Below are 27,648 nucleotides of genomic sequence, written 5' to 3' on the forward strand. Positions count from 1 at the left end.
GACTCCTACTTTCTTTACACAAATGATGATATCCTTAATGAAGATGAATAAGCTATTCAGAAAAGGGTTAAAATAGAGTGATGATTATTCGAGGAAGGCATAAATATGACTTGTGTAATCATCTATTGGCGTGTGTACCGAACAATGTTTACAGAGTGCAACATTTGTAAGTTGGACTACATTGGACAGGTCGAACCTTTTGCTAGCAGCCAGCTAGAAATAATTCATCCATTTATAACTCAACCTAATATCCCTTTCTCCAGTTTGCATGTTTGCATAGAAAATACATTTTGACAGGCCGATTTCAAGCCCCGCTTCTAATGAACGATGACAAATGATGTTACTGTACAGAATTCAGACAACCCTCTACATGTATTAAAACAGATCATTTTGTCGGAGTACCATATTCGTAAATTGAGCTTATCAAAAAATAAGAACAAAATTTTGTTTATTATAAACTTGTTAAATAGTATGAATGCCTGCTGCGAGCAACACTTAAATAAGTTCAATCGCGAAATGAACAATCCGTTTAAAGATAGCAATGAAACTGACCTAAATACCATAATGCAAACGTGTCCTAAGTTCAACTAATATTTCATCAAAGTAATGTAATTATTAGTGTACAAAGCCACGCGTTTCATAATACATTTTTTCTCAGTTTAATACATCATTATTCTTTATGATTTTCAGAAATTACACACAGATTTCAAACAGCCAGAAGGGAGGTCCGACAGTTGCTACTTCAGTATTTGTTACCTTGGTTGCATAACATGGAATTGGTGGATCCCAATGTACCTCCACCCTCTAATCCATTGAGTTATTATCAGGTAATTGTTGAATCTCAATAAGTATTTTTGTTATTCCTTTCTCGAGCATTGTCATATATCCATGATGTTGATGTTGACATAGATTTAATAGTATTAATATGATTGACACTCAGTTCTACCCTTCTTTGTACATACAATAAAAAAGAATCATTTTGTTTTTATATTCTTTCAAAAAAAAAGGATTGGAGGCGCCGGGTATCGATCCCGGTACCTCTCGCATGCTAAGCGAGCGCTCTACCATCTGAGCTACGCCCCCCACGATCTGATTAAATGCAAGTGTCAATGCGAAGGTGCAATGTGATCTACATTTGGTGAAAGGATTCAAAAAGATTTTGGAGGCGCCGGGCATCGATCCCGGTACCTCTCGCATGCTAAGCGAGCGCTCTACCATCTGAGCTACGCCCCCATTGATTCCTTTTCATAATAAAATCCCTTTTATTTTGATAGGGGAAGATTCTCTTGCAGATGATATCAGTAGTATAGTTTAAGATAAGTCAGACGCCTGATCTAGGAGCTTACTACTTGTTTGTCAGTCATATAGGAGACATATTTTTTTAAAATCTAAGCTATGATAGCATGTTTTGCAATGAGGAAGTATTACATTTGTTTACTTAATATCGCTCTTTTATAGAACAAAAAAAATATTGACAAGGTTTTTGTAAAATGAGAAAAAACAGTTTGGAGGCGCCGGGTATCGATCCCGGTACCTCTCGCATGCTAAGCGAGCGCTCTACCATCTGAGCTACGCCCCCTTTGATTTATATTATTTTAACAATGAAATTATGCTTCCTATTTCAAGTGTAATTATTCTTAAGTTTAATGGTTGTTTAATCAGTACTATGCAAGTGACATGTCCCGCGGAGGAGCCCGCAGAGAGGGTTGGGGTAGCGCTGAAGCAACGGAAATGGTGTTGAACAACTTGTTCTATATAACTGCCAAGGTACCATGAACCAAATATGATTAATTTTTAAAATTAAATAATTATACAATAATAAAAATTATATTACGCAGTTCTCTGATGAGCATCCGAAAGAGACGGAGGAACTTTGGGCTACTCTGTGTGGTTGTTGGCCTAACAATCTGAAAGTAATTATTCGCTATTTGATTATCGTCTCAGGAATGGCACCACAAGAATTACTTCCATATGTAAGCATCCTTAACGAATAATTCCTTCAGTCGTCATCCAGGTTCTTATTGTATTAATGTTTATTGAATATTTCAGGCAAAACGTGTGGTTTTGTATTTGGCTAGAGCCCGTCCGGATCGTTTAGTAGATGAAATGATGACCGAATTGCAGACAGTCGAAACATTGAATTGCTTAATCGAAAGAACAGAAACTCCACCTTTTTATAGATTAACTAGTATGAGAAAAGCTTCCTCTCATAGCGATGCTCCTGCCGCTGATCCTGGCAATCCTCCTCGTGATCTAGGCGTTGAAAAAGGTACCATTCATACCAAAAGGCACTCAGGAGAGGATCCCGTTAAAACCGGGTAAGTCTTCTATCGATCGCCCTGATATTTGTTCGTTAATTTGTTTCCTTCATGAGCCTTACGTGTCTGTAGCTCAAAATCTGATACCGCATTGCGAGCACTTGCTGGATTTCAAACCCCAAGGGCAGAAAAAACAAGGACTGCGAGCGGCCCGCCGGTTCTTCCGGACGATTTGTCCACTCCTACGACCGAAGCCGAAGTATATTCACTTTTTTATTAGCTTTATATCCTGTATTACTTTACAGCTTTCTTCATTTCTGTCGTGTGTTTGATTACAGTTGATCACCGACGAATCTTGTTACGGTGGACGTAATGGACCCGTGGGAGTAAATGGAAAAATGTCCTGCAGCGGTGAAAAGTTTGATATCCCACAGCCACATCCTTTACCAATGCCTGAGTACGGTGGATACTTTGCTCCTCTTACGGAATATCTTCCAGATAGTTCGCAACCTATAAGTGGATTTCATAGGTAAAGAAACCTCTGTTCATCAATTGTTATCAATAAAGCGGATATCAAAGATGCTAACAATTTAATGTATCATTAAATTTCAGATGCAACATCGCCGTGATGCTACTTACCGACGTTGTTGTCGACGGCATACAACTTGACTGGGCCATCCATGTTCCCCTAATGTTACATATAGTTTTCCTTGGCTTGGATCATTCAAGACCTCTCGTAAGGGATCACTGTCGTTGCCTTTTGTTAAATCTATTGGTTGTTCTCGGGGATCATCGAGATCATCTTGGCGTAGCCCGGGTACTCTTGGCATCGAAAACAGAACAGCTGGGCTTAGGCCTTTCTACTCCAGCTTTGCCAATACTCGAACATAATTTCACCGAGGTTGATCCAGAATTTGACAGTTACCTTTATGGTCCACCGCCAGCACCACCTCCTACAACTCCTCCTCCGTCATCTTCACCACCGCCACCCTCTTCTTCTCCTCCGCCTCCACCTCCTCCTCCGCCACCACCTCCACCGCCACCGCCACCACCAGAATCATCTATATTTAATGCAGCACCTCCACCACCACCACCACCACCTCCTCCACCACCACTTCCATCCTCTAATACCGGGACACCTACTCATTCACCTATTCCTAACTCAACGTCAACCCCTCCAATGTCAATGAATCATGTGAATCAATCAGTTATGGACAGCAATAAAGATTATTCGAATTCTCATGCATATGGTGAGGAATTAACATTTCTCTGCTTCTATTTTGTTATTTATTTAATAAATGAAACGTGGCAATGTTAATGCTGTAGATTCGGGGACATGTAACAATTGGCCGCAAACAACAGGATCGTCAACCACAGTGCCTCCTGTCATCGTTACACCAGAAGATGCAAATAATTGGGTTGGTCCTCAACCAGGACCAAACATGCCAATCCAGGATGTTATAAAATCTTTAATCAATTTCCTAGCGTCTAGGTATGTTTGCAGCTTCGCTTACAGGAATATTTTCACAGGGTTTACACAACAAGTTTTTTCTTAATATAGGATCAATCAACCATTGTGGAATTATGAAGATATGACTGCCAAAGTATGGTGGGTTCGCAGTGCTGAACAACTAACAGTATTATTGCGACACGTTTTGCGAGTCTTCAGAGATTCTTTACCCCATGCATTGGTTAGTCAACGATGGGCACAAACTGCGTTACAATTAGGCTTATCTTGTTCGTCCAGGCATTATGCAGGGAGATCTCTTCAAGTATTCAGAGCATTACGAGTTCCAATTACATCTCGAATGTTATCTGACATTTTGTCTAGGTTGGTAGAGACTGTCGCTGAACAAGGAGAAGACATGCAGGTACATAATGCATTTATTTTACTTCATTAATGTAACTACTTTTTTTTTGGCGATTCTAATTTGTTCTTGTAAATATCTTTATAGGGCTATGTGACAGAATTATTACTGACGCTTGAAGCAGCCGTCGATTCCTTAGAATCTGACTTCCGACCTTTAGATTTTATGAAAGAAATATTTAAATCTACTCCAAATTTAAATAATAAAGATCCAGCTTCGGGTTGTTTGATTGGTGGTAAACGAAGTCCAGGAGGAGGAAACGGATATCCAACTGGTCCGCACATGTTTTCTCACCTAAGTCAAGCTGGTCATACAAGAAGTACCAGTTATTCAGTTAGTTACTGCATGAAAAAGTCGAGTGCTGGTAATTCTACAGCAAGTGAAATAAAAGGTTTGTAAATAGCTACATGATTTTTTACAAATGAATTATAACATATAATATATTTGTACAGAATTGGATACCAGATGCAATAAATATCCAAATTCTAATCTATCCCGGTCGAGATCAGCTCAGTCTTTGAAATTACTGGGTGACTCAGCGACACAAGACGATAAAATGACTATTTTAGCACAACTGTTTTGGTTATCGGTGTCATTGCTTGAATCAGATTACGAACACGAATTTTTGTTGGCATTGAGATTGCTCAGTCGGGTACTGCACAGACTGCCACTCGATCGACCAGATGCCAGAGATAAAGTTGAGAAATTACAGCAACAGTTGAGATGGAATTCGTTCCCTGGTGTGCATGCGCTATTATTGAAAGGTTGTACCAGCCCAAACACGTACGAGCAAGTTGTAACCTTGTTATCTCAGTTCACCCCATTATTGGATTTACCAGTAGTTGACCCTACTCAAAGTCTCGCATTTCCAATGAACGTTGTGTCACTACTTCCTTACATGCTTCTAAACTATGAGGATGCTAATGAATTGTGCATCAGAAGCGCTGAAAATATTGCACAAGTAATTACTATACGTTCAATCAATATCTTATACTCTAAAAACTGTAAATTTATAATATTTTCATTGATAGGTAAGTGCTGAGAAGGGAAAGAAACTGGAGAATTTAGGTACTGTCATGACGTTGTATAGTCGACGCACCTTCAGTAAAGAAAGTTTTCAGTGGACAAAATGTGTTGTTAAATATTTATATGACACGTATGCTCATCTCAGTTTCAATATGCTTGCATTCCTTGTGGAAGTACTTGAAAAAGGTCCAGGAAGTGTCGCGTTACCTGTGCTCAGTATTATACACTGCATGTTACATTATGTTGATCTAGCTTCACAAGCTGCGCAACCCATCAACACAGAACTTCTCAGAGTGATTTCAAAATACGTTGAGGTATGATTAAAAATTGATTACAAATGATAGTTAATTATGTATCTTTTGTATACATTTTTCATAACTAGTTGATACGTAATGATGTAATGTTAGGGTCCTCATTGGAAGGAAGCCCTTAAAATTTTAAAGCTCGTAGTCACGAGATCGTCAACATTAGTAGCACCACCTACTTCTGTGCACGGTTCATCCTGGGAATCTTCAATAGCATCTCCGCATCCAAGCTTCACCGATACCGAGATCTTTACCAAAAAAGAATTGCCCGGTAAAACAATATTCCTTATCATATACATTGCATGAATGTGGACATTAAAAATTATTAAGTTCTGTTTTTCCTCTTACAATGCGGAACACGCTCACTGCATGGATTGCTTATCTGATGATGTTCAGGTTGCGATAAAAATAATAATAACAATAAATTGTAAATTGTTCAAGAAATACATAGTTATTATTTTTTTAATTAAAATTTGTTCGCTTGCAAACACCCGAAATTTTACCAATTATTTATTTTTTTTCTAAGTTTTGATTATTTAATGTTCCGTTTGCACTGCCTTCTTAAAACTTTTAAATATATATTTGTAAAACAGGTAAATAAATATGTATTTTTTTAAAAAGTAAATGTATCAGTTGGTAAAATATTGGTGAACATTTTTATCTACAAATGTTTACTATAAAATTTAATTGATATGTTATACTTATAAATAGGAAGGACTATGGATTTCACGTTTGACTTATCTCAGACACCAGTAATTGGTAGACGATGGTTAATACGACAAGGCGTTGAAGAAAAGTCACTTGCTTCTCCTCGGTGTTCACTGTCTCTTTCACCAGCCGACAGCAATGCTGTTTCAGGTTGGAAAAGGCCATGGATGTCACAGGTAAAATAAAAATTGTTACATAATATAAAATATGTACAAGTGATATCTAACAACATCTACTGTTTAGGGTCGTGTTAGAGAATGCTTAGTAAATCTTCTAACAACATGTGGACAACGCGTTGGACTACCAAAGAGCCCATCTGTAAGTTCCTTTGCCTTAAGATCTTTTTCAGAAACTTATGTTGGTTTATACATTTATGTCCATTAGCTTTCCTGTAGAAAAACATTGTTATTATAACTGACTCTGGTTATGTACCCCTTTTTAGGATGAACACATTAGTTCAATGACATTATATAGCAAGGTAACAGGCTTCTTTAAATGCAGTCTGCACTTATTATCACAAGAGTAATAAAAAAAACATCTGTTTATACTCATATGTGATGTCCTGCCAGTACAGATATATTCACGCTTTAATATGCTTTAAATGATTTAACTTGCACAAAATTTTCGGAACAAAACAAGTTCGTTATCATTTTTCGTAGGATTATTGAGGCGCAGTAGATTTTTGTGTAGCATGTTAATTGTATGGAAAGTGGCATATCAAAATATGATGTACACGCGCATTATTGCAGTAATGCTGCTATGTAAATTAAAATCAGATATACGTAACGGAAATCGGTATTAATCACATAAATGCACAATAATAGTAAAAATTCACAGCATTGTTATATAGCAAACAAAGAAACTGAAGCGTCGTGTCAGATAAAGATCCTGTTGCTGTTTTGTCGCTTTTTATTCTAGTTGACTTAAGAGAAATATTTGTGATACAGGTGATATTCAGTCAGAGTTCAGATTTAATGGAAAGACAATCATCCATGGCTTCTTCGACGGAAGAAGTGTCAGGTGCAAATAACGATTTGAGTGGAGGTTCTAGAAGAGATGACGAACAGTTTGGTGTATTTAAAGACTTTGATTTCTTGGAGTATGAGAGCGAAAGCGTTGAAGTAAGTATCTTTACTAAATATTTATAATCCAACACTACTCAACAATTAAAAAAAAAAATGTCATTAATTCCTCGATAGGGTGAGAGTACTGACAATTTCAACTGGGGAGTAAGACGACGTCCTCTTAGCGAAGGAGAAGAAAGAGAACCAAGTCTGAGGCAATTTGAGGAAAGTTTAAGTGAAAAAACTCAATCATCTAGCAAACACACTAGTCGGGTAATTAAGTAACAGTTACTATTTAATTGTAAAGACTGAAATCTTTACAATTGGATCCGTAATGTATTAATATTATAGCGCGGTGTTGCGGAAGAATCATCTGATGACGAAGCTGGTTCAGAATCACCTTTGGACGAAGTACCCGGTGGATCTGGAGCGGGACAAGAAGCGAACAATATTCCTGGAATGTTCCCACCATCCTCTCTTTCCCTCATACCTAGCCGTACGCGCCACGATTCTTCGACAAGGTCTGACACATCGTAAGTTTCTCATTGAAACGTATAAAAGCCATGTTTAATTGATTTATATTTGTAATTTATTTACAGTGGCTCGAGCGCGGGAGATTTAGGTGACGTAACGCCTTGTAACGCATCGCCAAACCTATCGGCATTAATGCCATTCAGACAGGTTGTACGAGATGATGCAGAAGAAATTTGGCGGCAACAAATTCAAAATCTGATCACACAATCTTTGTATAACACCTTAGATTTTTTCCACTTGTTAAGCAGAATTCTAAGGGTGAGCATGTGATGTGTGTAATTTTTTTTATTAGAATTGATTGTAATACTATTTTATTATTACTATCAGGACGTAAGCAGTAAATCCGTCACTATTACACGAGAAGCCAGTGCCTTATTGTGTAATGGCAGTCCTGCTGCCACTCAATTAGGTTCTCATTTATCTAGTCACGCCGAATTACTTAGTTCCAAAGCTGAGCCACCTTTAATTTGGTTTTCCATTGCTATTTTTGCAAATCAGCGATTAAACGAATCATTACGTTTTGGGATGTTAGAAATCCAAGAGCATCTTGAAACTTTCCTCGACAAGAAGGATCATGCTACTGAAGTAAGTAATTAATAGATCTTGCTCTTCCGCTTCTTCCGGCTCTCAATAGGTGTTCCCAAGATCAAAAGCAAATTGAAAAGTCTATGTTGCATAATAATCTGTTATTAATACACGATTGTTTACAGTGCTTGGAAGCAGCAAAAGCAGCGGCAAAGCTTCAAGCATTAGGCGGTGGTCATACCACAGAGGCAGGTCTTGAAGAGATGCTCTTAGATTTAGGGAAAGCGCTTTATAAACTTCATCTCCAATTATTACTTTTAATAGAGGCTTCAAATAAAATGCTAGGTACTCTTATGAATGCTGCAAAAAACGTACAAATTCCGCTTCAAGATATATCAATAGAAATTGCGAATATGAAGATTGCTCTAAGTAGAGCGCTGGAAGAAAGCACAGAAAGCGAGAGAGGCACACCAACTCCAACACCCAGTCCTAGTCCCTTGCCCGGCACTGGTGCTGTCGAAGAAGTTGCCAGAGTCGCGGAGCTACTTAGAAACGCACGATGGTGTCCTGCACTTGAAGCTGTAAGACTGCACAGAGCACAGTGGCCAGGAGATCCGTTCCACGATGACGATGATGTAACGACTGCTGTTAATATGTACTGCAAATACTTAGGACAAGATAGATCTGGTAATATATTAACATCAATTATACTCTAATATTTTTCAAATGGATAAAATTAATAATTAAGATAAAGACAAATGAAATTAATCCTGATTCTCTGTTATAGATATTTTTGTGGTTACACGAAAATCTGACGAAATGTCAGAAATATTTAGTAGACTAATGGAAAGTTTATTCCAAGTTTTGGGGGCTGTTACCGGCCTAGAAACGTCTACGAAAGCAGCTCGATCTCAACACGATCATCGTAGCAACTCGAAAAACGATTGTTAACTTGACATGAGTTTTAATATAACATATATGGTATTATAGGCAGTTGTTTGTCTAAACTAAAGTCTTCGTATAATTTAACTGTACGTGCGTTTTATCCGTGTATCCTTGTATACGACATATGTATGTAAGTATACAAAGTGTTCTGCTACGGATTGGCATCATTTGAACACCCCTTCGATAGATGCTAATCCATAGTCGAATAGTTTGTAAACGTCACAAACTAATCGTCATAGAAATTTAGAAAAATACGCACGAGCGGAGGCATGATGTCGACGATTTTGTCGTCTCTTTTTTTTATCATGAGCGCAATAACGTACATATGTAAGTTCGGCAAAATAAATATTCGAAAGCTCAAAATTATTCGTTATTTCTGAAATTATTCACGTTTTCCGACAATGTTAGCTAGTAGCCGCTCTGTATTTAATATTCGCCCTGAACGCCCTGATCATCCCTACCAGCATTATCGTAGTTCAACAGAGTTCGTTAGAAGATTCGTCACTCAATCAGTTTTCAGTGCATTGAAGATTATTGATAACATGGTCTGTAAGCAAAATTCTATCATTTACTATCATTTAAATACAAAATCTTAATATTTACATATAAAAAAATTCAATATAGGAAGCTCCATCTGATGGTAATACACGGGAAATGGGCTACTTTGGAAATGAGTGGCCCACGTGTGGGAGTTTTAACCCGCGAAACGGTGAAAAGAGTGTAATTGCAGAAATGAAGTCATGGAATTCATTACCGGTATGAATTGTATTGAGTTTTTGTTTATAGTCAATATTTATATATACATATTTTTATATAGTGTTTCTATAGGCATTGAAAGACTGGATGTTTTATGTGTCTTTTATGCGTCTTACACGTAAATATAGTACAGAATTTTATACGTACCAAGTTCTTTGGAGCGTGCCTACACCAGCGTATCCTGAACCTCAAGTCACAGTTTCCGTGTTCTTTTATGTTGCAACAAGCAAAATTTATCCATCTCATTTTCCTGTCGATGTTAGTCATTTTCATTATATTAACATTCAAACAATTTTACTAACACATCTTATGTATATTCATAGGTCACGTACTGTTTCGAGGGACATCAATTTTTACACGATCTGAACATTATCTTCAGACCCAAATGGCTCTACGATATTTTGGATATGAAAACGATGATGTTTAAGACATTTACCTTCTGATACGTTATCATTCATTCGCAAACTAGACGCGCTGTGCCGATGCCAATTGGATTTACGTTTAAACATGCAAATCGTTGTAAACAGTAACGAGACTCTTAGGAAGCATATGCGTCGCTAAAATGTCGTAAAAGTAAGGGTGTCGGATTCGGCTCACGCCTGGTGTACTGGCTGAACACCAGACGTGCGTTTACTTCAATTGGTCAAGCAATAGGAGCAGGTGATAGCGGCTCTTAGCAGCATTGAAGGAAAACATACCTAGTGCACCGGTTGTTTTCAGCAACCCTTGCATATTGCTCGTTACTTTATTAACCCTTTGCGCAACACCTTGATGACTGCGGTCACGTATTCGTCACATTGCTAAACTTAAAATTCAATTCCAGTTGTAAATTCTGTGCTACACATGTATCGCAACAATAAGGCAAAGGGTTAACATTTTTTTCCAAAATCTAATAGGTAATTTTAACTGTTCTCTCCTGCGGAGTATATACCACACACTTGTCGCTCCTAAGGAATCTATTTAAATTTCCATCGAGTACATCGAGGAGGTGTAAACGGTGCGTTGGTCTTTCGGACGGTTACATTTTGTTTTTCTTCTTTTTTTTTTTTTTTTTTCAACGTCATTCGGTTTCGGTGATACCGACGACAAATAAAAGACAATTTCAAAACCTAACAAAGACTTCGCCGAGCTCTCGTGCACATGGTGGTCGAATGACACTGGGAGGTCTGTGTTTCTCGGCAGGAGCCTGGGATATCGACAACCACGTGTCGAGCATATCTGACTAGATCCACGCATCGTTTACGCTTTTGCTTTCACTAAACTGAACCGTATACTTTGTTAATACTTATGTTATATTTGATAAATCAATATATATATATATCTTTGATTGATTTTAAACAATTGACTTTTGTGTAATATCTTAACGTATGCTGATGACAGCAAGAATGACTATTTATAAAAATTAGTTGAATTTCCCGTATTCTAAGGGGTGTAATCTTATGCTTTGTGGAGAGAAGTGTTTTCTATAGTTTCCTTTGACCCAGCAGGTTGAAACCCAAGTGAAAACAGGTCAACAAGTGCAGTTCTTTACGGTGATCATGTTACCAAGGCATTTAAAAGCTCCGTTAGTAGCCAAATTTCAGGACAAGGGATACATTACAACGATTCTTGCAATTGTTGATATTTTTCTGAAATAAGGAATACATTTGGAACTGCATCGGTACCGAAAAGGAGTACGAGCTTCCACAAACAATCAATGGAAAATATGTGGGTCAAAAGTTAACCGGCAATAGGCGGTAGAGGCAACCACCGTTGCCTATTTATACGATGAAGATTTTTTGTCCGGACTTTGTCCTAAACATCACATCCGCCGAGGTGCTTCCTACGCGGACCGTGTTTTGCCGCGATCGCGGCTAACTGATGAAGGAAACGCAGCAGGAAAGACGGAGAAAGAGACGCGAAAGGAACCACCGCCTTACTTTCAGCAGCTTCAAACATCCGCTGCACCAGCCGCCACCAGATCTCGTTTACCTATCCTTCTTTCCCCTTTAGTTCCTTCTCAGAGAGACACACGCGTTCCTTCCTCTTCCTTTTCCGTTCCTCTTCTCTCCACCCATCCTTTGATTTTCCAGATAAGCATTTCTGACGAGACTCTGGCATCCGAAAGATCAAAGTGGTGAATTCAAATATTTAACACTTTTACGTTGATTTCAGGGACGAGTGACATTGGAGTGCGATATAGGTCTATTTTGACTAAGGATATAAAGAGGAGGAGACCCCCAACATTTGGACTTGGGAGAGCCTATTCGTTTCGTTACGGTTCAGACCTCGAAGTGGAAATGATTTGGTAACGGGTGTGATATCGGGTAACGTTTAGACCTAAAGACACATCTGGAGAGAACCGAGTGGACACGTCGACCTCCTTCGAGAAGAGAAACAAGAAGGGGGATGGTCCGTTGCGCGTGAACGGTGAGACACGTTACCCACGTGCAAAGCTACGTCTTGAATCACCAGCTGCCGATTCGCCGACGACCCCAGGAACCCTGGAGACGTACTAAAATTAGCAACCAGCACCCCCGCCTAGCCCTTACATGGCCACGCCATGGGCACACGCGCGGTTACTTTCAGAGAAAGAAAAAGAAAAGAAGAGGAAACAATAATAATCAGGGTCCAAACGGCACGAGTCGATCGTGCGCGAAATGTCACAGCTGGTGCACCAGCCGGGTGACCAATCATTATTCTTAAGTAAAATATTGCAATAAGAATAAAATATTACTATGTTTCATTTAAATATATAAAGATTGGAAAACGTGTAAGTTAATCAATTCTGTAATTTGTAATGTTAACGACACGAATCTCTAGTAAAGTTTAATCACTTCTTTATCATTGTAAAGGACAGGAAGTACCGGAGGATGGATTACCCAGTTAACCACATGGCTCCTGTATGAATGAACGGTGTAACGAATGAACCTGTACGATATGCCTAGGAAACCGAGTTGATGCCCTTATTAACCCTTCTGTTAATAACCAGGTACCTATCCATTTCCAGTTCGACATTATATTCTACTTATTCGAGATACCCATTCCCTTCAGTTCAAGAATGTACTTATTTCTCTGTGTAGCCTCTCTGATAGGGGATGGTTAATTTCACTAAATTGCATTTGTTTCCACACGCTCAACGATACCAGGGTAATAAACATGTCTAAATTCTTTTAAACTGTTTCGAGAATTTGAAATTTAAATGGTACATATCGGATGGTCTGGAAACGGTCACGATCGCGTTGGGTTTAGAGCAACGAATCACTCCGCGGCTACTTTTGCGATCGATCCGCCGTCGTAGAGGAATCCGTGGAATCTGTTTCTATGGTATACACTTCCAAGTTCATTGTCCTCGATATATCTGGTAGGCCACAGAAGCCCCGAAACGAGAGATCCTTTTGGTCTCGTCGTGGTACTGGTGCTCCGTTCCAAGTACATCTGCGCCGAGCGGATGCAGCCTGCATTTTATGACCGCCCAATGCAACCGATTCTCATTCGTGCACCCGTACTCACACCCTCCACCACTTTCAGCACGCGGTACAACGACTTCTATAATTAGATTTCCTTCCCCTTTAGCTTAGACACCTTCGAGCATGATCTCCGTGTGCCCCCGCGAATCTTACAGGGGGAGTACACCACCTCCGGGACATACGGTACCTTGTTCGATCATCGCTGAATTATTACCTTTCCGAGCTTTTGTTACGGTAGCTTGCTTATCGGTCAAAGTTCCTTTTTTACCTATTGATAGAATGGTCAACCCATTCGTCACGAGTCATTTGACTGGCGTCACCTTTTGCATTTGAATACCGATCCACGACTTAGGTATTCGAATAACGATCTATATGTTCGAACAGGATGACATTAGCAACGCACACAGATCAGATAACGTATGTTACAGGTTTCAAGCCGGCTATTTCGAACAGGTTGCGCTCGGATCTATTTTTCGATCATTGGCATCGACCGGATCTACGGATCCACGCTCTTCTGACGACAGGTAGCCAGAAAAATAATTGAAACGACGACGATTAAATGAAGCCGGCGATCTATAACCGCTGGCCGACGATGCCAAAACATCGCATCCTCTTAATTATATGCGCTTTAATGGTTGGTGATTGGCCAGCAGTTTGCAAAACCTTCATAGTTTCGATTTGAAGGATTCAAGCTAAGGCAAGAGTATCCTCGGTATACGTTCAAGCCGTTCTGCGTCACACGGATCACCGATGCCACCCTTTGATGGCCGTCCGTCTATCACCGTTCACCTGCAACATTATTTATTTTACACTTCAAATTTATCCCGATGAAATAAATTTTCATCTGTCGTTTTTAAATATATCGGGCCCCCCCCTCTCTCTTTTTTAACACATTGTTTGAATGTTTACAAACAGGATAAGAATCATTTCTGTCACTAACGCCACTCGAGGTGGATTACATAAAGGTGTCGTTAAACGATCTTGGCGCAGCTCTTATTTTCCTTGTTGGCAAATCTGACGTGATTCTCTGAAAACATCAAACAATCCGTCTGATTTGAAATATCACGCTATTGTAAAGGATTACAAATTATTAAATTTCATTGCGACAGGAAAAAATGTTGACACCGATGTTTCTGTATGAAGGAATCTCGTTTTGCAACATTGGCGCTTCTTTCAGGGCATTGCCAAGTTCGCAATCATTATCAAAGTACATGATTTAAAATGATCATTATTTATCCAGTAGAATGTTACATCGCAACCCACTGATATCATTTGAAAGTGAAGTAAAAAATTTGATAATATGGGTCTTGTGAAGTTTGCTGCCACTTTGTAGCAGCTTGGCAACCCAGTCTGATTCGTCCCTGATCCGCATGCAAATACGTGCTATACTTAGAGATGTCCGATTTCCCTCGTTACAACAGATCGCATTTTCGTCTTTATCGACCTTAATCATTCCTCTCGAAATCTGTATGCAATAACGATCACGAACAATGCCAAACGTAGGGCACTTCCTCGACATATACTTGCTTCATTAATTCATTTCTTCTTCAGGTTGCAAACGTTGGAGGAGGAGATTTCAATGCTTCCCACGGTACGACATTAATTACTGCGGAAATGACTTAACAGGGTTGAGATAATGTAGTCGATGACTACTTGTGCCTAGATTCTTCAATGGGCCACTAGAAATCTGAATGGGCATCCACGTGTTCGTGCAGACACGAAAGTTCACTTGAAGAGGTATACACATTTTTTTACGACATCAGAACCAGCCAGATTCATGAATGAACTTCAACAATTCAATGTATCAGAACAGTGCATTCGAGTACTTTCATTCATAAGACATGGGACACCTTGTCATTTTATTATTAAATTCATAGTTATTTATTTTACAACGGTAGTAAACAATTTCCACGACTAATTTCCAGGTTCTGATATCTTATAAATCACACGGTATACCAGCAGGCTTTCCGTCCTATACGAAGGCGTAGACTCAAGATGATCACGTGTAGGAGATGAATGCATGTGCTCGCAAAGGGAAGCTGCGATGGAAAAAGAAGCGCAGGAAAAAAAGGGGAGATAGGAAGGAAAGAGATGGAAGAAGGGCGCGTGTCGGTCGCGTGCCCGTTGCGGCTGGTGACTCTGTGTCTGCGACCCTCCTATCCTTTAACCCCTCCTGCAGCTTTTCCACGGACAAATTTCTAAGTGGGGGACACCATCACCGGTTAGGACCTTTCAAAATATTGCCATTTTAATGACATTACAATAGCATGAACTATTAACTCATTTATGGAAATATTCAAATAGAATTAATTTTTGATTTTAAGGAGTGCATCTTGTGTTATGTAAGTGGAGCTGATGATTGCTTTTTGATTGAGGTGTGACAACGAAACCAATTTTAAACAAATTGTTGTCATTGACAAACCGATCGAAAGCATAGAGAGTACAGAGGAAGAATTCCATGAATCCATCAGCGAACTGTTCAGGACTACGACCTCAGCCCCCTCATCGTCTAGTCCACTTCCTCTTCTTCCGTCCCCTTCATTTTTTCATCTCCTCCTTGAAGCCGTCTGGACGATGGAAATTGAAGAAAGAGAATCAACCAGGGAGGATCAGGGTGACACACACGTGGTCTGTACACAAGGCAATAGAGGAACCACCTACTGCAACGGGAGATGTATCCATTCGGAAAGCAGACGTTTTATCGAATAAAGGTAAAACGATGTCAGCGATAAAATAACGGTCCGTTTCGGGAGGGGTTTTTGCATCCCGATACATCCGATAGACGACGTCAGGGACGGAAGTCATCAACATTCTCCAGTTTTCAAACGAGCAATAATCTCCTTGGTCATTAACCATACCGCTGTCACCCAATAGACATGTCTTTCTATGAATGTCATTCAACTATTTTGATGAATTACATTGTCTTGATGCGTGGCAAAAATTGTAGATGCATAATTCAAAATGAATAGGATATTAATGCTCGTGTAATTAAGAATGGTAATTATTCTATGCAGCGTTTAAAGTTGATTGCACTTACGGTCAGCTGATTACTTGTTGAATGTACATTCCAGTAGCCGTACCGGTACGAATTTAAATGCATTGTGCACGTCATTACAAACCGTCAGCGAGTGTGTGTGTGTTTTTTTAACTGGTAAAAAGAAAAAGACAAAACCACGTGAATGTAATCCGTCAAACGAGAGAGACTTGAACGAAAAAGGAATACCTCGGTCTCCGTCACTCTCTGTACGTCTCGATCAAGATCGCAGACGGTCAGGCCCGAGTGTAGGATTTCGTCGTGAAATTTTGTGAATGAGCCCTCGTGACTCGCGCATTTTGAATGGAAACCGACGGGCCGGTTTTTACGAGAGCAGCAGCACCGTGCTTGTACAGGATGCGGGTGCGGACGAAGGGGGTGGTATGCTCATTTTTATCCCTTTTTCTCGCCGCTGAAGGAGAGATAAGAGGGGAAGGAAGAGAGAATACAGCAGCCAGCTGATCGCCTGCGCTTTTGTATAGAGGTTTCGCAAAATGCGAGCACGTGCTCGTGTGCGTGACCCTTTTTCAGATTTGCATGCCTGTGAAGCCACCTGCGAAGCCAGCTTCAACCCGCTCTTATCCGCGCGCAATTAATCTCGGAATTACTATACCTTTTTCTTCTCAAATTCAATGTAATTACTCCCTGGTCCCGCAAAGGTTTATCTATCGAATTCGTCTGCACCCCTGCTAGATTCAAACGTTAAAGAGTTAGAGCTTAAATACTTGAACTACCTAAATTGCAAATGAAATTATTGCTTAATGGGTTAATAGGAAACAAGTGGCAAAAAGTGTGAGGTAGAAAAACGAGATGGTTGTAGAGAAAGGGAACAAATCGGTGGGGGGTGAGAGAGGTGAAACAGGCGGCTGCTCGCTGTCTCCGGAAGGAACTGTCTCCCTTTATACCCAAAGACATTCCTCTAAACATGAACCAACGTGCTTCACGACAGTGTTCTCCCCTCGTTGAAGCACTTCCACGAACGTCCCCACCCTCTGTTAATCTCTTGCACCCGAAACTAAATTAAGGGTCGTTCCGGTTGGAACTTTTTTTTTTCTTCCTTTTTGATACTCTTTCACCCCTTCTATTTTTTTCTTCCTGTTTGACTAAATGTCTTCAAAGAATCATGAACTTCCTTAACTTCATTGGTGAATCGTTGACAAGCAAATGAAAATTCATAGCCTTTTTCCTTTTTTCGCTTCATCCAAATACTTGAGAACGGCGGCGTGTATCTTTAGTTACTACCCTTAAAGTCTCGAGTACTGGTACGAACAAGTAAGGTGCAAATTATTCGCATAGAACGAGTATTCGCGTAATGACTCATGTACTGTAAATAGAAAATTGTCATCTACCGGTGTCGTTGCACCCTAGGTCCTAGAGGACGTGTACGGTGGCTAGAAGAGGAGTGAAATGAAAGTTGGAAGTACACGTAGACGGCTGAAAATCTCGTCTGGCTCGTTGCCAAGATCTTCCGAATCTTGTCATCTTCTTCATCCCGTGTCTTTCATTCTCCAGCACGTACTTCTCTCCGTGCTTTTGCTGGAGGCAATCAATTAAATCCTTCCCGTTCTATCTTTTATCATCTTTCTCGGTTTCAGGGAAACATAACTTCAGCAGAGTAATTTCTGTATCTATGGACACAGAAGACTGTTGCTTCTTAATTGTTTCTAGCGCAACCAAAGCTGCATAAGTTGAAGAATAAGGGGGACCAAAATGTATAAAAAGAAAAGAGGTATTTTATCGTCAATCGTAACCAGGTAAGTTACTTTTCTTTACTATAACATATTATAACGTTTTTGTTTAATTTCAGTGACTTGAAGTAATCCTGAAGAATTTCACTGGATTAATGAATTCAGAATTCCAATTTGTACGTTCTACCTTGTCCCGCGAGTGACCGTGGAATAGAAGAGAGGTGGTTTACCCGAAGAACACGACAGCTGCATCGAGCCACCGGCCTGAAAATAGCACGGCAACCCCATGCCGAGGCCGTACAGCGAAGTCGAAGCCCTCTCCCTACGTCAGTATATACCTCAGCTAAAAAGCCACCCACCTACGAGCCTTTTAAATAGCGATCGCGTGCTTTTCCCTTTTTTTTTTTTCTTTTTCCCTTCCACCCAGCAGAAACTTCTCGCTAAATGACATGGTCGAGGAAAGAGGGAGTGTACCGTCGCTGATTTATAAGAAGAACCAGACGTTTCCGGATACTTTTCGAAACGATACCCGTCCCGACATACACTCTCGTCGAAACATTTATTTTTCACCGAACGGGATTACACTTAATGACCCTGTTTTCCCTATCGTACAAAAAAACGTCCCCTTTCTCGTTTCCGAGTGAGTTCTTCTTTCTTCTTATTTCTAGGATACTTTGGCACGAGTCTGGTTAACCATCGAGGATGTTGGCCATCCGTAGGAGTGTTTACAATTCCAGAACGTTTGAGTGCCGTGAAAGAGTTTGGGATTAATTGGATGCAGAGAAAACGATGGAAGAGTTAAAGCTGAGGTACCTGGGTATTACAAGAAGAAAATGATATTAATAACAATAAGAGAAAAGAGTAGATATCTGGAGCGATTTTGAAATATTTCAACAGTGACGCAATAAATTCTTGGAATTTAATGTGGAAACGAATATCCAGGTACTACGTGCTATTAACATTAAGATTAAACGAATTTAATGGTCCACGGTACATCGCTCGTAAAATTTCGACGCGCGAAAGCTCTCCATCTTGCTCTCGTGAAAAATGGCAACGCACGTGGTAGCACGCTACATCTATCCAACACCTATCTTACTCTGTTCTCGTCACCGTTTACAGTCTACCACAGTACATCCTCCTACGCACCTGGAACTTCTCCAAGTGCGACGAAAATACGCGTTTTACGCGACACCTTCCATCGGGTAATGCGTTCGGGCACCTGTAGGATGCGCCGTATCCGTTGGTTATTAACGATGATACCACGAGGTAAGTTAAACCCAACCGACCTACGTATCTGGTGACACGTAGTTGATGCTTAGATTACTGACAATCCATCGCCGAGAAAAGCTTGGCGAGTCTCGGAGTTGCGTCAGTTGAGATGCTCAACGCTCGTGACTTTATTTTTAGGCAGCAACGTCGATAGCGCACCGATTGCAATAGAGTTTCTTAGACACCTGTTCTTCGAATCGTTTCGAAAACAATCATTCTGTTGGTCCACTTCAATATTTATTCGAGCGAACAAGCAAAAGGAATAACGATACCAAGTGGAGGACATTACAGCTGAAATTTTCAAAATGGTAACAAATATATCTTGAATTTATCGATTTTATCGGATGTAAACGGCCCTCATGGTCAAAAATTCAGTACTTTTTATATTTCTTTTTTTTTATTGACTCAATATATCACATACAGTTTAAATTTTCCACGATTTACAGGTGTCTGTAAACGCAATCACTTCGTAGCATCAAGGAACATCAATGTTGGATCGAAGAAGATGGCAAGCAAATACAAAAACGGCATCGATCTTCGCAGTTTCATTGGTGGCTACAGGATAGAAGCAGGTTGGTGCGCTGGGTGGTTCTTCTGGAGCGACGCCAGGCGTCCGCCGAATTTAGCACCGCGACGCTGACTAACTCGCGTGGCATTCATTCAATCGCCGACCAAAAAGCCTGCTGCCTGCATAGTCCTTTGCTGCATAGTCTCTGTATACTCGAACCACACCGTTCGCCTTGTATTTCTTCAGAAAACCTTACATTTCATTGTCTTTTCTATTTTTTCCGAGTTCTAAAGCCCGTTAATTGGAGGAACAAAGTCACTAGTCGAAACGTTTAAAATACCATCGCGTAGATTGTTAGATTTCTTTTTAATTCTTTTCAGAAAATCCATCGTCTGTAGTATTTTTAGACGGTCGTGGGTAACATACTAATCGATAGAATGTAACTGAAAAAAGCGTGTCATTTTATTAATAACGAGCTGCTATTAATAAAACGTTTAAAGCTGCTCTTAATTAAGTACCATGGAAAATCGTACATTAATAAAAATGAGAATGTAAAGCGTTGGTGTGAGGAATATCTACAAATCGCGGCGAGAATCAGAGAATCAGTAAAGAAATCTGAAATTAGTCATACATTTTTCACGAGTAGACTTCGAAGAAGCTTCGCTCAGCAAAAAAATCCATGACCCCTGATGAATCGCGTCTACCATCTTTACGCTTTTTCATTTTCTCCGCGATGACCGTCAAAAGAGCCGCATACGAAACGACACGTTCCTTCCCCGTCTCTTTCTTCGTTCCACGGTCCAGTGGTAGTTAATGAACATCGGGCGCGTGCCATGGATCCCACAAAATCTGTCTACCATCGGTGGCTTCGCATAAAAATAGACTGCTTATCCTTTCATTTGCCACTGGTAAATATCGTTCCGGTAATCTGTTCTCTTTCGTACTTAAGTTTACTCCATTCTGCGGCGGCAAGTGGCTTTCAATTGTAATTTCATTCCCAACGATTTTCAAGCTATCCCAAATCGAAGAGATTTATAATCGAAACCCTTGGTGGTTCATTTTCTTAATCGAAATCGAGTATAAATCTCTGTTGCTTATAGAGTTTAATGCATACTTAATGTTTACACCTGTTCGCGTCCATCCGGCAGATCTTTCCAAACCTCTTAAATTTCTTCGCGCAGAGGGACCGTTATAATATAAATATATTCTCTGATTGATTTTATGTTGAATTAATTACAGATCATCCCGGCATTTTCTACGGATAAACCTACACACGCCCTCTTGCTTATCTTCGCCCACGCGTTACGACCCACGTCGAAGGAAAAATAAATTTTCGTTACGTTAAAATGAATCGAAAGTAATTTAATGAAATATCTTGTATTCGTATAGTGTCTATTCACGTTTGCAAATTGTCTAATGGATTTCAATTGAATTGCCTTTTTGCAGTCTTCTATAATAACAAAGATGGATGTCGGGGCCGATGCAGTTGATAAAATGCCGTTGTCAATGTTCGACGACCTTCCAGAACGAAGATCGTCTTCAAGGCTCTGCTGCGTCCATTCTTAAATTAGGAAACCACCTCTACATACGCGTATTTACAGTAATGGAACGGAAAATGCACACAAATATCTCTGGTTCCCATATTTGTTTTCTCTTTGATCTTTTTGAAAGAATACCGTCTCACGACTGAGTTTTACATACATACAGGTAAGTAATTTTCATTTTCATTATAATTAATAATAATTTACCGATAAGTGGTTAAATATTCACAGGCTACTTGTTACTAGTCCGAGCGGTATTGGTGATTGCAAATAAGAAAGAGGATGAAAAAAAAAATGATCGTTAAACGGAATGCAACGAGTTCGATCGTTCTGCGTGTAAGTACGAAGCGGAGTGCGCAACATTGTCGCGGTGTGCATGCGGTAATCGAAAGAGCAAGATCGACGTGCACACACTACGGTGGTCGCACGCTTTTGCCACCACGCAAACAGAAGCAGTCGACACACGAGCCAGTCAGGCACCCTTCTGAGCGCGTGCAGCTCGACGCGCAGCAGCTGAAGAAGAAGAAGAAGAAAACGATGACGAAGAGACGGTGGAGGGCAAGGGAGGCTGTGCTCCTATATGTAGCCCCGAATCTTAGCCGGAGCAACTATTACGCCCGAAATCCTCGAGGCGGACGCAACCCCCCCTTTCCTCCCCTCCCCCTGTATTAATCAACAGGTACAGGGTAACGCGAGAGGGAATTTAAAACCGGCGCGTACATCGGTATCACCCACCTTATTAATCGTTCATTTACCTTATCTGTTAAGTGAATCGTGTGTGACAAGTGGAATTAGATCTGACAGATCTGAGGTATGACTTGTGCGATCGAGAAAGGAGAATAGAGGAGAAGCGGAATATATACGTACGAGAATAGGAAGAAAATGCCGAGAGCTTTTCTAATCACCCACCGTCGATACAACGGAGTCGAAGAGGAGTTTGATGGTTCCGGAAGAGGTAGGTGTCTCGTGCCAGAGAATTTTCTTATTTTTTTTATTTCAATCCAACGCGCTGTATAGATTTTAAAAATAGACCTCGCTTACGTTTTGTTTCGTTCTTTGCGTCAACGGAGAGGATCCCGTGAGCACACGTTCGAGGCCAAGTCGATCGTTTACCTCGTCCAGTCTATCGAATTCTCCTCGTTTATCTATTATTAACAAAGTCCCGGTGACGCGATAAATCGAAAGGTCAACGTGAATAGTTCCATTAATGGCATGGTTCGCCGGACCGGAAACGTAGAACGCGGCCCACCAAGGAGTCAGGTGCAGCAAAATTTCCGCGCCGCTTACGTCGATCTCGTCGATCAAAGTCTCTGATCGCGAGCCAAGAGAATTTGCTGGTCGTTGCTTCGTGATTAAGGTGGTACATAGTACAGATTTAAGAATAGGAGACGCTAGATGCGTCACACGACGCATACCGTCCCGATGCCGTCAACCCCTCCAAAGCTTTCATACAAACGCACATACTACGTGCGTGTACACCGAAGTACGCGAAAACTACGGGGGTTAGAGAGAGAGAAAGAAAGAACAGATACGGAAAGAGAGAGAGAGAGAGCAAAAGATATCTATTCTATTTCCGTTCTCTCCAAAAACGGACCAGCCGATACACTTGTGAAGATGTTCCGAGCTTTGCGACGCACCTCGTTTCGAATGATTCAAAATCGTGCAAAGGGGATCCTTTTTTTTTTTTTCTTCGAACAAGACGGTAGAAACGGGAAATTACGGTGATAAATTATTGGAACAAAAATAGTCTCTTCTTCGAATAATGTTTCTTTGAACGTTTATACTCCGACAATATTTATAGAGCAAAGCCACCTGTTCGTTCGAAGTAAAGAACGCTTCGTTATTTTCATTCTTGGAAAAGAAAATCGGATCGTTAGGACGCGCAACAGTTATTTCAATTATGAAACGATAGATCGTAGAAGTATCAATTGGTAGCTTCTTTCAGTCGAATCACGAGATTTCCTTTGGTTGTTTGCCAGCGCTCTTTCAAACCTTTGCTAACGATGATGAACGATTTCACGTGCCATATTTGATCTTCTAAGAATGTTATTCTAGAACCGCGCGATACACCGGCGCCAATAATTCGTATATTATAATATATTACAAGCTACATTGTAAAGCGTTTTCTAAATTATGTTTACCAATCTAATTGTATTCACATCCCACAGATTTCAGTCCCGAAAGAGGCGTAAGGCTGGCCGATTACAGCGGGAACCATCCGACTTCCGACGGTGCGAGCGAGTGCGGTAGCGAGACGTCTTCAGAGTGCCCTGAGGAATTGTACAATCTCACGAAACTGGCCGAAGTCAGTTTAGCAGCCGCTGCTGGCACTCTGATTCACCCTAACAACGTGATCTATCAACAACCAGCCTCGCCTAGATGCGCTCAACATTCGGAAAAGTGCGGCAGAATGATGACACCGCGGACGAGACAGCAGGATTCGCAGTTTCAAGATCATACGAGAACGCTCGAGGGTGAACAGACGCTTGGAGAACGAACGAGATTGTTTTTCGAAAGAATAGAAAGCGAGCGAGAGATTCTGCAGAATCATTCGGAGAGGAACACGGTTTTGGGTATCCATATCACTCCTCGTTCTCATCATTTGCAAGAAGAACGTCGAGGTCTTGATATATCAGAGAATTCGTTGGATAAAACCGAATTGGAATCGCCTCCTCCGTCGATACCTTCGACCATCTCGCAGAGCCGAAGAACGACCTCCACTTCAACGGAGACGTCCAAGTCCGAGGATAACGAGGACCACGAGTGTCCGGATTGCGGTAAAAAGTACTCGACCTCCTCCAATTTGGCCAGACACAGACAAACGCATAGGTCCCTTGGCGATAAGAAAGCAAGGAGGTGTCCACATTGCGACAAGGTGTATGTTAGTATGCCTGCGTTCAGCATGCACGTCAGGACACATAATCAGGGGTGCAAGTGCCATTACTGTGGCAAGTGCTTCTCGAGGCCATGGTTGTTGCAAGGGCACATACGTACTCATACAGGTGAATATTTGATAATGATTATTGTTAAATCTATTTTTCAGTTCATCGGTCTAATGTCATTTTTTTCTTTTCTCAGGTGAAAAACCCTTCAAGTGCACAATCTGCAACAAAGCCTTCGCCGACAAGTCTAATTTGCGTGCCCATATACAAACACACTCGAACACCAAACCACACGTCTGTGGTCGTTGTGGTAAAGCGTTTGCTCTTAAGTCGTACTTGTACAAACACGAAGAATCATCGTGTATGAGGGCGCATCATCGATCATCCACGGAAAAGATTGATGGAAACGATCCGAAGACAACGTCGTCCTCGACGAAATCATGTACGCCACTTCCGTCGCCTTTGAACAGACTACAAACAACACCATGCGTTACTGCTTCCCCTACCAGCGTCATCGTTCCTCGACTAGGTCTCAATCGTGAGCAAAGAAATTCAAATTCAGCATTTTCCGCGATCATTAGACATACAAGACTTCCCGATGGATCTACGTCGCCTTTACCATCGAAACGTTCCTGCAGAGAAAAGACACCTGTCGAAGAACACGAAAGAAAGACACCTGATAACATAGCAAAAGATCCTGAATGCTTGTCCAGGATGGTTATCAGAACTTCAGTTATATCGCCTAACCCGGAACACCTGAGTCGCTTCAACAACGATAGCCAAAACTCTTCCGGCAGCTTTGATTTTTCTGATCCAACAAGATCCTCAGCGTTCTCCAGACCCACCACGATGACACTGAATTTGGCTATCGCATAGGGTTCTAACTTATCGACACTCAACATTGTTGAAGATTTACTCGAAACGTTGAAGAGAAGACATTGTTCGTCTAAAATGATAGAACGAAATCAGGGCAAGTATAAACATATTTCTATCGAATTCAATGATAGGAATATTATCAAATGCAGATAAAGTAGTTTGCTTCCATAGTATACCAAAGACTACTTTATACTTTATGGAACGTTTGAATGATATGTAGTATAATAGGCATGAAAGAATTGATATCCAATATGAACAATTAAATCATTGTTTTATAGAGATACAAAGACGTAATTACTTGTTAGTAACTAGTGTCATTCCTACCAATATTGAGATAAGTTCGTTAGAAGGAAACATATTTGAAATTCATATTTCTTGCTTGAATCTCGGATGAAGGAGATGGGTCCCTGATGATCAAGACTGACCTAGCTCCTTCATTCAAGAATTAATAGCGACGAGTAGCCAGGTTTTTTTATAGTTAAAGATGAAAGCAATTTTAAGACGAATTCATTAAGAAGCATTATCAGAGATTATGTAACGAATATTATTCCATGCACCTTCCTAATTAGGGACCATTTAGCACATAGTCAGACTAACGATAAAAGTGTGGTTTACCAATTCCTAGTGTCGTGCCTTAAACACTATTCGTAGTCACAGCTTCTTTTTAAAGACATATCGCGTCCTGTTAATAAATAAAAATAATTTATTGATTTAGAGTGATCTGCAGTGCCTATGTATACTTATCTTAGTATTAATTGTACTTATATCGATGGAACTAATTTTTCAAGCTCTTCCAGGCAGCTATATATTCTTTGGAAAATTTCAACTCATCTATACCGAATCATAGATTGTCATCAAACACTTGGACCACCGAAAACGCTATGTATCAAACTAAAATCATACACGACTTCAAATTAATATTTGGCGGAAGGTGAAATTCAATTATTCAAAAAAGTACTGAGTAGTAATTAAGTTTCTCGTTTAAAAACGACAGATTACTATGTGGATGAATGTAATTTCAAGTATTGCGTTGTGCATACTACAAATTTGTATCTAAGAAAAATAGTTTTATATATTAATCCATTAGACGCGGTTTATTTTTAAACACGCGTATCGTCTGTGATTCGAGGTTTCGTAAACAGAATGTACTGTCATCGCACAGTCTGGCAAGCCCTTTGGTGGCCGTATTATTAAGAACTTTTTCATTATTTTGCGATCTGTTGCCGATCAGTGGCGAAGATCAGAGTGTAAACTAGTCCAATCCGTTCTGCTATTCTAAAACGCATTCTTGTCTTTTTTTCAAAATAGAAATTCACGACACGGTTGCATAAAAATTCGAATGGCAGCGGTTATGATAATGATTTCGTGTAGTTTATTCAATTTCTTTTTTTCATGATAAAATCGTAATACAGTTTGTATTAACCCACAGTTAGAGAGCGTATAGAATGATGCGTATCCTAGTCATCGATCTTCTCGCGAAGATCGTACGTAAGGATCCCAAAAAATGTAATATTATATTGTATAGTTGTGTAAAGAAACCACACGTTGTAAATAGCATTCCCTGTAATAATGTACCAGTACTTAGAGTATCGCAATTTGTTAGTCCTTATTAGCGCAGTTTAATGTACCGTTGTTTTACGTATCTAATGTAACATTTGTACACTGGAGTGCCTAAGCAAACGTTTTACCAATTTTTTTTCTACGAATTGTACAATTACAACGAAAAATATACATATCACTAAACATTATTTAGCGTATATAGAGGGTGTGTAGGTACGGCTGGACATCTTTCGAAGGGGTGGCAGCTGGGGCATCCTCCTCGAAGGATGACCACCCCTAGCCGAACACTCTGATATCATATATATATTTTTACACCAAAAGCTTTAAGACATTATGCAGTTCATTTAATACATACGTGAAATTTTACCTATATAAATGGTAAACATTTTAAGTTTAACAAAACTTGTTGAATACAATGCAATTGGATCTATAAATCATTTTCATTTTACTCATCGATCTTATATTACCGATGAACTGTGAGATAATTAATAAAGTCTTGAAGCAGAACAAACAACGACTTTCTGTATTTACCAAATGGATTGGAATAAATAATTAGGGCAATTAAGGGGAACTCCATCAATCTTAGTCAGTCGATGATCGTCACATAAGCCGACTTTTAGGTTATATCGTGCACGATTAGAAAGATACTCGCGCATTGGGGGAGTAAACTGCGAATTGGAACCGAGAAACTGATTACTTCTTATCCGAAAAGAAATTTTGCGCAGATACAAACTATCATTGCATACTGATCCGAATAAAGAGATTCAAGTTCCTGGATATTGTATCCAGGAAGAAGGAATAATTTTAAGGAATAAGCAGCAGGAAAGTGAAAAGTTTACTTTCATATACTTT

The 27,648-nt window shown here is 40.1% G+C and overlaps 2 protein-coding genes and 3 non-coding genes across 18 annotated transcripts in view; 2 read left to right on the plus strand and 3 right to left on the minus strand.

Annotated features, from left to right (window-relative positions):
• fry (microtubule binding protein furry) overlaps window positions 1–11,043 on the plus strand; it is a 26,434-nt gene extending 15,391 nt beyond the window's left edge. For 8 of the 13 annotated variants that reach the window (XM_034320895.2, XM_076690121.1, XM_076690125.1 and 5 more), the window contains 25 exons: window positions 691–827; window positions 1,663–1,767; window positions 1,839–1,973; window positions 2,050–2,318; window positions 2,391–2,517; window positions 2,597–2,787; window positions 2,871–3,508; window positions 3,585–3,750; window positions 3,820–4,129; window positions 4,214–4,517; window positions 4,579–5,087; window positions 5,158–5,466; window positions 5,560–5,728; window positions 6,169–6,341; window positions 6,409–6,483; window positions 7,113–7,286; window positions 7,365–7,502; window positions 7,581–7,762; window positions 7,829–8,021; window positions 8,091–8,348; window positions 8,474–8,975; window positions 9,076–9,778; window positions 9,858–9,989; window positions 10,051–10,247; window positions 10,313–11,043. In XM_034320895.2, the coding sequence (XP_034176786.1) occupies window positions 691–827; window positions 1,663–1,767; window positions 1,839–1,973; window positions 2,050–2,318; window positions 2,391–2,517; window positions 2,597–2,787; window positions 2,871–3,508; window positions 3,585–3,750; window positions 3,820–4,129; window positions 4,214–4,517; window positions 4,579–5,087; window positions 5,158–5,466; window positions 5,560–5,728; window positions 6,169–6,341; window positions 6,409–6,483; window positions 7,113–7,286; window positions 7,365–7,502; window positions 7,581–7,762; window positions 7,829–8,021; window positions 8,091–8,348; window positions 8,474–8,975; window positions 9,076–9,239 (5,228 nt within the window). In that variant the 3' untranslated portion in view covers window positions 9,240–9,778; window positions 9,858–9,989; window positions 10,051–10,247; window positions 10,313–11,043. The remainder of the gene's footprint in view (window positions 1–690; window positions 828–1,662; window positions 1,768–1,838; window positions 1,974–2,049; window positions 2,319–2,390; window positions 2,518–2,596; window positions 2,788–2,870; window positions 3,509–3,584; window positions 3,751–3,819; window positions 4,130–4,213; window positions 4,518–4,578; window positions 5,088–5,157; window positions 5,467–5,559; window positions 5,729–6,168; window positions 6,342–6,408; window positions 6,484–7,112; window positions 7,287–7,364; window positions 7,503–7,580; window positions 7,763–7,828; window positions 8,022–8,090; window positions 8,349–8,473; window positions 8,976–9,075; window positions 9,779–9,857; window positions 9,990–10,050; window positions 10,248–10,312) is intronic. The other 5 variants (XM_076690123.1, XM_076690122.1, XM_034320978.2 and 2 more) reach the window with 5 other exon arrangements.
• Window positions 1,011–1,083, minus strand: TRNAA-AGC (transfer RNA alanine (anticodon AGC)). The gene has a single exon. It is a non-coding gene; the product is annotated as a tRNA-Ala (tRNA).
• TRNAA-AGC (transfer RNA alanine (anticodon AGC)) lies at window positions 1,161–1,233 on the minus strand. Its single transcript has one exon. It is a non-coding gene; the product is annotated as a tRNA-Ala (tRNA).
• On the minus strand, window positions 1,507–1,579 carry TRNAA-AGC (transfer RNA alanine (anticodon AGC)). The gene has a single exon. It is a non-coding gene; the product is annotated as a tRNA-Ala (tRNA).
• Window positions 11,044–19,286: 8,243 nt separating the features above from the next.
• On the plus strand, window positions 19,287–27,170 carry LOC117602807 (uncharacterized). Of its 2 annotated transcripts, XM_034321302.2 has the most exons (9): window positions 19,287–19,426; window positions 19,568–19,737; window positions 19,876–20,001; window positions 21,177–21,294; window positions 21,384–21,644; window positions 21,710–22,433; window positions 23,647–24,480; window positions 24,557–24,898; window positions 24,999–25,183. In XM_034321302.2, exons 6-9 carry the CDS (start codon window positions 22,361–22,363, stop codon window positions 25,046–25,048), a joined length of 1,299 nt encoding a protein of 432 aa, XP_034177193.2. In that variant the 5' UTR covers window positions 19,287–19,426; window positions 19,568–19,737; window positions 19,876–20,001; window positions 21,177–21,294; window positions 21,384–21,644; window positions 21,710–22,360; the 3' UTR covers window positions 25,049–25,183. The 2 variants fall into 2 exon arrangements, with proteins under 2 accessions (XP_034177193.2, XP_034177187.2); XM_034321296.2 differs by having other exon boundaries at window positions 24,557–27,170.
• The last annotated feature ends 478 nt before the right edge of the window (window positions 27,171–27,648 follow it).

The sequence above is a fragment of the Osmia lignaria genome, chromosome 9 (assembly GCF_051020975.1).
Source record: "Osmia lignaria lignaria isolate PbOS001 chromosome 9, iyOsmLign1, whole genome shotgun sequence".
Classification (NCBI taxonomy): Eukaryota; Metazoa; Arthropoda; class Insecta; order Hymenoptera; family Megachilidae; genus Osmia; species Osmia lignaria.